This window comes from Sinocyclocheilus grahami, unplaced genomic scaffold (genome assembly GCF_001515645.1).
Source record: "Sinocyclocheilus grahami isolate Dianchi unplaced genomic scaffold, SAMN03320097.WGS_v1.1 scaffold577.1, whole genome shotgun sequence".
Taxonomy (NCBI): domain Eukaryota; kingdom Metazoa; phylum Chordata; class Actinopteri; order Cypriniformes; family Cyprinidae; genus Sinocyclocheilus; species Sinocyclocheilus grahami.
Window position 1 is genome coordinate 764,443 of NW_015505756.1, and position 9,237 is coordinate 773,679.

Here is a 9,237-nt window from a genome sequence, read left to right on the forward strand (position 1 = left end):
CACACACACACACACACACACACACACACACACATTACAGGTGCTGTGGACTGACAACCAACCACAAGAGGGCGACACAAAGAGCAAACTCGGCATCTCTCTCTCCCATTGGTTTGCCTTTAGGCTCTAGGTGTCTCGCACCTGTTTGAAGAGCAGCTCTTGTTCTTCCGGTCTCTGCTCCTCTGTGAGATCAGGAGGTTCCTGTTTAATGAGGAGGCTCATGGGAAGTGTTTCCGTCTGTGTGGCATCCTGCTGCTCTCGGAGCTCTTCCTCCGTCTCTTCTGGGTGGCTCTGGTGCTGCCGATCACAGGGTTTACTCAACATCTAACAGACAGACAGAGTAAAGACGATAAATCCTAATAAATCATTGTTTCAGGGTAGGGCTGGGCGGCATATCGAGTTTGTACGATATATCGATATAATCTTTATAAGCGATATGGTATGAAGCAATACCGTTTATCTCGATATACAGTAGTTTGATACGAACGCATCTGAAAAAGTGGATGAGACAGTGAGCTGCTGCGGGGCAAGTGCATAATCCATTTTGTCCTAAACATGAGACATGCTTTATATTAAGGGCTTTAAAATAACTGGTAAGATATAGCATAAAAATACAGATTTTTTTGGCCCTATCGCCCAGCCCTATTTCAGGGTACAGTTCAGTTGTTGCTGAAAACGTATATTGAGTTTATTAGTCATTTTGCTGATGCTTTTGTCCAAAGCAACTCACATTGCATGTTATCATTCCCTGGGAATCAAACCCATGACATGGCGTTGTTAGCACCATGCTCTACTTTTCACCATTTTACATTTTTTCACCATGCTTTCTTGAACCATATTGAGGTGTTCTCATTTAGACAGACAAAACAGCTGCTCTTCATTCAGGACTGCAGGGACTGTAGGAAAGAAAGTCTTTTCTCGAACACTGAGTGAATGGACTCACTTTGGTTCAAGCTAGAGCAACTGGGACTAAATACATAAGACTAAATTTAATTTGATGCTTTTATTCAAAGTGACCTGCAGTGCACTCAAGGTGCCAAAGCCGAGCTGAACTACATCGTCACAGAATCAAAAGCCTGTCTGTAGCCAGGCTGCAAACACCCGCTGGCCAGGCGCCAGAGAACATTACTGACGTCAGAGCCTCCTTTGTTTCCTCATCTTTATCTTTCTTCCAAACAAGCGTTTCCTTCTGAACGTGAGGAACTCCAGAGTGAGAAGCTTCCAGCCGGAGACCCTCTGCTGAAAGACTGATGTTCAGTGGTGTGTTTAAATACACAGACACGCAGAGACTCGCACGGGAGAAGCACACGGCCCTGCAGAGTTTAGCTTCAACCCTAATTAAATGCACCTGATCCAGTTCTTTAGGCTTATTTGAAAACTACTTGCTATGTGTGTCAAAGCAGGAAATAAACTCTGCAGGGCGACTGTGGCTCTCCAGGAACTGAGTTTTGCACTAGGGCTGTCAAAAAAAAATTTGAATTTCGAATAGAATTGAAAAAAATATCCACATTTTTAGTTCTGCGTCAGCCGTCAGGCAGCTTATCAGTGGCGCACGAAATGCGACAACGATGTAAGTGTCACTGCATTTGAATGCTTTTGTTAGCCTATCCAGTTGAACCCACTAGATGCGGCGCTGCTACGTTGTTCATTCAATATATTGCGGAAAACGAGAGCATCAGTGTGGAGATGTTGTTTACGTCAAAACTGAAACCAAGCCGTTCACACAGAACGCATATTTCGCACATTTTCTAGAGGGACATCTATCATCTAAATTAATGTAAGATCAACTTTTAAAAAACATGTCTAAAGACGTTATGGCGGTTTTCCCCATCCCACTGCATCTCATGTTTTTAAATGTAGAAAGTAACTTACTCTTTGTGATTGGTTTTCGGTCCTTTGTATTAAACTATACATACATGCATGGTGCTGTTTTTTTTCTTCTAATTGTTTAAGCAACTTTATTAATTATATATGGTTTATAAACATTATTTTAAACATTATGCACATTTTTCTCTCAAAGATAGTCGTGTTATTTTATTACGCTTTGAAGAAACGTGCATGATATTAAGCTCGATGCGCCCTCTTGTGGCCTCAGGAGAGAAGCCAGAAGCTTTTTTTCCCCTAACTGAAATTATGCCTTTTAAATTCGAATATAATAAAAATTTTGATAATATTTAAGTAAAAAATTCGAATTTAGTTTTTCAGTCATTTTGACAGCCCTATTTTGCACCCTGCTGTAGAGCACCACTGAACAAGCCCGTTCTGCTGATATGAAACCTTGACCTCACATTATATTCGGCGGGACTCGAAACTCAGGCCAGATCCTCAGCTGTCAACATACCATCATGTGCTGGTAAAATATCTGTTTCCTTGCAGCATTCACCATTAACCACCTGAACGGTAACAGCAGTAAACAGAACCGCAGGGACGATATTAATCACATCCACCTGAGATATTCCCAACAACTGAGTCTCCGCTACAGCTAATTATTACAAGCACTTCATCTGTCATGGTAGGGATAGGGTGAAGAGACTGATGTCTGACCTTGTTGATGTGGAGCTGCTGGAAGTGCTGCTTGTGTTTCTCCAGGAACTGCTGGTGCTGTTGTTGAACCACGAGCTGCTGGAGTGCCTGGCTGCTCTGGGGCAGAGGAGCCGACTGAGTGCGGCCCAGCGTCCGGTGCTGACGCAGCTTCTGCAGTGGACTCGCTCCGATACCTGCAACAACAGACATTCCTCATGAACACACGCATGTGGGCGCCAGGATACACTCACGACGGCTGGGCAGAGATAATCTGACAGCCGTCTCGGTTCAACTGAGTTTCCAAAACCGCTTGACACTGAAACACCCTGTAAAATACGTTCATTCATTCAGGGTTCTCCACAGACGTCACGACCGTCCATGCGTGGCTGACCTGGCATCTGAAGACGGCTTTGGGTCCCGCGGGTCTCTGCACCCATTTGATCGGGTTCATTGTTTCGCTTCCTGCTCCCATTCAGATAATTAGAGGCGTATTCTTCTGGTCCTGTGGGAGCGCGAGTGAACCCAGCTGGCACGCGGTGCTGGCATGAAGATCGCTCCGCCTGGCACACCGTGTTCCTCTGACCTCCTGCCGCGAGCGACTCGGAACACTGATCTAATTAACCGAGGGACCCCGGACTCGGGCCGCACCTCAGCCCCGTTATGGGCAACGGACTGTTCACACATTTCAAGGTTTATGTAACGCTTTGACAGCGGCCCTGGAAAACGCTCCGCGATCCGGGTCAGTAGCTATTACGCAAATAAAAAGGTTTGTAATGGCCTGCACACTGTTACTAAACCAGGACAGAAACTCAAAGAACTCTGAGCTCTACTCACCTGCGGCCAAAGGACTCGGTGAGGCTGATTGCTCCAGAAGGACCATGTGCTGCAGCAGTGCATTGTGGGAGTTTGCAGTGTCCGAATTGCCAAGAAATGACGGCAGGTGAGAGGCGACCAGGAACGGAGTGCTTATGGGTAAACCGGTCACAGACAAACATTCGCTGTCAGGCTGGGTAGACGTCACCTTGTTGAAGAAGCAACAAAATAAAACTGAGCCTTTTCCAAAGCATCACATGACGAAGCAAAAGGAAGATGAGTGCTGACCAAACGCTCCTAACCAGGTGGACAAACACAGGTCGATTATGACTGTTTCTCACATGCAGATCAGATCAGTACGGTATTAACTGGGAATGTTACAGTGTTACAGTCTAATTACTATGTCTATGTTCCAGTATAAATATCTAAACATCCTTTAAAAACTACATTTACATTTACATTTAGTCATTTAGCAGACGCTTTTATCCAAAGCGACTTACAATTGGGGGATACATAAAGCGATTCTTCTTAAGAGAGGCAAACAGACACAAGAAGTGGTTGTAATACCAAGTTCTTAGACATTGTTAGTGCTTATGGGTAAACCGGTCACAGACAAACATTCGCTGTCAGGCTGGGTAGACGTCACCTTGTTGAAGAAGCAACAAAATAAAACTGAGCCTTTTCCAAAGCATCACATGACGAAGCAAAAGGAAGATGAGTGCTGACCAAACGCTCCTAACCAGGTGGACAAACACAGGTCGATTATGACTGTTTCTCACATGCAGATCAGATCAGTACGGTATTAACTGGGAATGTTACAGTGTTACAGTCTAATTACTATGTCTATGTTCCAGTATAAATATCTAAACATCCTTTAAAAACTAATTTAATTAAAAGTCAAATCAGACAACTTCACAGAATCTGTCTTGAATTAAGTGCATTTTTCTAACCCCTTGTAAAAACTGTTGTAACAGCACAAGCTCAGTTAGGTCTGAACACTCACGTTGTTGGTGGCAGTGGCCGGCAGACCCAGGGTGATGTTGGGTAGTGAAGGAGATGTGTAGAGAGACAGCTGACTAACCGACCCGTCCTGACCAGCCGGCCTGTGAGACGACTGGAGCACATTCACATCAACACTTTTAGCAGATGCTTTTATCGAAAGCGACTTAGAATAGACGAACATAAGCAATTTACCACAGAGCCAACAGTATTCACGGTGTAGAATGCCAGGTTTATTAGAAAGCTAGACTAGGAAACAAGCTAGAGCAGAGATGAAATGTAGAGAAAGATGAATTGTGTGTGTGTGTGTGTTAGAGGTCTGCACGGGCTTTAAACTGAAGCCCGTACCCGAGTTTTACTTTTGCTACAAACCTGAAACCCAACCTGAAACCCGAGAGTAGTTCGGGACCCGTCAGGCTCGTGTAGGGTAGCAGACATCTACGCACACACACACACACACACACACACACACTCACTCGGACACACACACACACACACACACTCTCTCACACACACACACACTAGCCTCACCTCAGTCACACTGATGCCGTTCTCGCACAGGTTTCCGTGTGAGCTGTTGTTTGGGGAACTGGGTCCAGATCCAGGAGCGCTGCTACACACCGAATCTACGGACCATCAGAAGAAGAGAGAGAGTTTGTCTGTGTGAAAACAGTCACGTGTCCATGCCAGCAAACATGAGCACGTCTCGAGCATCACCTGCCATATCCAGAGAGCGTTTCTTGAGCGTGCTGATGGGACTGTCTTTGCGGCGCAGTAACGGGCTGCTCCTCCGCTCCGACACCTTCTGCTTCAGCCGCGAACGCAGCTTCAGGTTCGGTTCAGACGCTGCAACGACACACACAATGACAGAAGCTGTTTTCATGTGCTGCCTCGCTATATGTAGAAACTGTGAATAGAGTGCATGTTTCATTTAGAATGAGGTTTGTCCAACTGCTCCATGCCATCACAGGCACAAGTGCAGATGCTAGTAATACTAGAGTTACTAGCGGGAGATTCTGTAGGCCTCACCACAGAACAAACACAAGCGTCATTACAGCACACGCAGGCGATGAAGCTCACCGATACATACGGAGTAGAAACCTAACACAGAAGAGTGAGGTGAGGGAGAAAACATAACCTGGAAACCAGCTTCACAAGAGCAAACTAATGATTGCAGACTACACACAATGCTTCAGTACATTCTCACATGATTCTCCATGGATTTATCAAAGAGACTCTATGCGCTGCCTGGCACCGATTCATGAGGTTTGGTAAGTTACTATGAGCATGTCCACAGAGGTTTTGCTGTCTGGTATGAACAGCAGCTGATGCGGAGCCTCTTCTTCAACACTGAATGGCTCAGATCGTGACGTGTGCCATATTCTCTCATTTGATTTTTAAGATGACGATCAACTGCACGCGTCAGACGTCACTCTGCGTGCTCTCCATCCGGCCACAATGTTTCAGTACATTCTCACATGATTCTCCATGGATTTATCAAAGAGACTCTATGCGCTGCCTGGCACCGATTCATGAGGTTTGGTAAGTTACTATGAGCATGTCCACAGAGGTTTTGCTGTCTGGTATGAACAGCAGCTGATGCGGAGCCTCTTCTTCAACACTGAATGGCTCAAATCGTGACGTGTGCCATATTCTCTCATTTGATTTTTAAGATGATGATCAACTGCACGCGTCAGACGTCACTCTGCGTGCTCTCCATCCGGCAGTAGATTTACCTCCGTTTGACATCTTAAGTCAGAATCTCAGCATTACAAGAAAAGGTAGATTCATTCGGCTGTTGTCCCGCTCTCTTTTCATTCAGTCATTACTGGAAATGATGCTCGTGGCTCTGTGAAATACGGGAAGATCCTAACAAACGGCTTTCCATTAACATAAGCAAATTCCACAAACTCGTCACTAGATGGGAAAAGCGCAGAGAATGAATCGGGTTATTGGGGAGAGCCGCTGCTCTGGGACGAGACATCCGATCACTTCACCTACAGGACGGTTTCATCTTATGTTGTGTAGGACATCAGACGCTGCTGTTTGTAGCAGATCACACGCACACACCGTCTACACTGTTTAGCTGCAATCACAATGTTGGGGAAAGTTAATTTTGCTGTAGGACAGAAACATATGAAGCTGAAAATAAGCCACCTACAGTCCCAATTAAACTCAAGTTATTGAGGATCTACAGCAATGAAACATCAAGACTGAACCAAACTAAATCTGCTGCAGCTCTCGATCCTGGAGCCCAAACACACTCTTCTCAGTCAGACTGATCCAGTCTCCACACACACACACACGCACGCACTCACGCACGCACTCACTCACTCACTCACTCACTCACTCACTCCCTCACTCACTCACTCTCTCTCACACACACACACACACACACACACACACACACACACACACACACACACACACACACACACACACACACCTCTTGCCAAACTCATGGCAGCATGCTGGAATGCGCTAATGCTGGCCAGAGTAAACTGTGGCTCATATCCAGCGCTGGGCTCGAGTCAACAGCACCGCACCGGCTTCACTGCTAAGTGAATAATTATACGGTACAAGCAGCGCTCAGCGACGGCTTCCTCTGAAGGTTAGGATCCGTTCATGCCAAAAGTCTCGCAAGACAAGAATCTCACCAAAACAGAGCCGCTATTTCTGTCAGTTTGCAGAAGAACTGATAACACGTGAAGTGAAGCACCTGTTTTGCGCAGTGGAAAGTCATCTTTGGAGTCGTAGACGCTCATGGCAGGAGGGTTGTAGAGACTAACGCTGGTCTGAGGAGGGGAGCTCTGATCCAAAGAACTGTGCTGAGTTTTCCTGCACAGAAAAAGACAGACAGAGAAAATAGAAAAGCAGTAATTAAAAACACAAGCGATGGGAAAAACATGATGAACTGATACGGGCCACAGGCTCTCCAGCTTTAACATCAGAGTAAAGATCAGCAGCGTGAATCATTGTAATTATGCAGTACAGTGAGGAGGGTTAGGTTTACGCTACACATCCAGACACATGGGCTGCAGGTTCGAATCCCATTTTCCCTCCATTTGCCCCATCTGTTCTCAGCTGCCTGACACATTGAAGCCAAAAAAGGCCACGAGAGAAAGGATTTCAAGCTGAAAAGTGTTGTTATATTTAGACACCACAAATGTAGCTGGATCACCCGTCTCTGGTTAGAGCAGATACACAGGTCTGGTTAACTCTTTGTCACTCTTGACTGTTGTTTTCATACGTTTGTGCTTGAATAACAAACAGAAGTGGCGCTGCGTGTGACGTTTCTTACCCGTACCAGTAGCGTGGGTTGTTGGAGATGCAGTGGTTGAGACTGCGCTGAGCGAGCGCTTTCTTTTTATTCAGAACAAACTCCTGCAGACGCATCTTCACTTCTGTACTGGCCACCGCACCTGTTCACAGCAGAGCGCAGGATTTACCAAAGCTCGCCGTCAGACGAAACTGCTGAGCACAGCTTTATTTCAGTGTAACTGACGTTTATTACTACTGACATCAAAAGGATTCTCTTACTTAGAAGTAACACAGTGAATAACTGACTGGGACACATAATGAACTCACTCTCCTGGCCGCGTTCTTTGTTCTTGAGGAGCTGGAGCTTCTGCTCGCGCTGCTGTTTCTCCAGCTCCTGCTCCAGCCGGTGCTGCTCCATCTTCCTCTGATGCTCCAGCAGCTCCTGCTGATGCTTGAGGGCCAGAAGCTCCTGCTGATGCTGGTGACAGAACAAGCACACAGGTTAACAGCTGGTTGATGTGGCTAGCGGTTAAAGCTGAGGGACAATATTCGTCGGGTGTCAGAATCAAACCCAGCAAACAGAAACTCATGACGCATCAGCATTGAGCAGCTGAGCTCAGGTTACTCCAGACTGAACCTGCACGGTCCGTCACATCTGCCACATGTCTACAAGTCCATGCAACTATGCCGGCCCTTCCCATCAGCAGGGGCCCCTGGGCTACAACATTACAGTAGGCCCCCCTAAACCAGATCATTTTATTTAATTATTTATTTTAACTTCCTGATGATTATTTTTTGCAGAATTTAGATTTTTTTTCTTGTTGATATGCCAGTTAACATTTACAATACTGTTCTACATCTTTGGTGATTGCTAACTGCGTTTTATTTTGAAACATGTTTGAAAGCTCCTGAAATTAAAATTGCACTGAAAGCACTTTGGACTTTGGGTATTGTCAAGAGGAAGATGAGAGACACCAGACCCAACAATGCAGATGAGCTGAAGGCCGCTATCAAAGCAACATGGGCTTCCATACCACCTCAGCAGTGCCACAAACTGATCACCTCCATGCCACGCCGAATTGAGGCAGTAATTAAAGCAAAAGGAGCCCCTACCAAGTATTGAGTACATGTACAGTAAATGAACATACTTTCCAGAAGGCCAACAATTCACTAAAAATGTTTTTTTATTGGTCTTATGAAGTATTCTAATTTGTTGAGATAGTGAATTGGTGGGTTTTTGTTAAATGTGAGCCAAAATCATCACAATTAAAAGAACCAAAGACTTAAACTACTTCAGTCTGTGTGCATTGAATTTATTTAATACACGAGTTTCACAATTTGAGTTGAATTACTGAAATAAATGAACTTTTCCACGACATTCTAATTTATTGAGATGCACCTGTACATGGATGCACCAGTCAATAACCACCACCAACTGTTATCAGCTGTTCATCTTGTGATCGGATAATGATTTAAATATCTGAAAGTACACTCTTAATATCAGTCAGTCAAGCATTATAATATGATAATCAAGTATTATTTAATAATAGAAGTTTAGTAATTAGAATTAAAACTTGGTAAACATGAACTTAGGACTGGTGCTGTGGTGCTTTTTTTGGTCATTCAGTGTTCCTGTAAAAA

At 45.0% G+C, this 9,237-nt stretch overlaps 1 protein-coding gene across 1 annotated transcript in view; it reads right to left on the bottom strand.

Moving 5' to 3' along the window:
* LOC107556732 (histone deacetylase 4-like) overlaps positions 1-8,086 on the bottom strand; it is a gene marked incomplete at its 5' end in the record, with an annotated part of 28,031 nt that extends 19,945 nt beyond the window's left edge. The window contains 10 exons of the mRNA XM_016239920.1: positions 142-324; positions 2,545-2,717; positions 3,358-3,586; positions 3,917-3,982; positions 4,340-4,450; positions 4,867-4,961; positions 5,053-5,181; positions 7,055-7,173; positions 7,637-7,757; positions 7,924-8,086. Coding sequence (XP_016095406.1) covers positions 142-324; positions 2,545-2,717; positions 3,358-3,586; positions 3,917-3,982; positions 4,340-4,450; positions 4,867-4,961; positions 5,053-5,181; positions 7,055-7,173; positions 7,637-7,757; positions 7,924-8,086 — 1,389 coding nt within the window. The remainder of the gene's footprint in view (positions 1-141; positions 325-2,544; positions 2,718-3,357; positions 3,587-3,916; positions 3,983-4,339; positions 4,451-4,866; positions 4,962-5,052; positions 5,182-7,054; positions 7,174-7,636; positions 7,758-7,923) is intronic.
* Between the last annotated feature and the right edge of the window lie 1,151 nt (positions 8,087-9,237).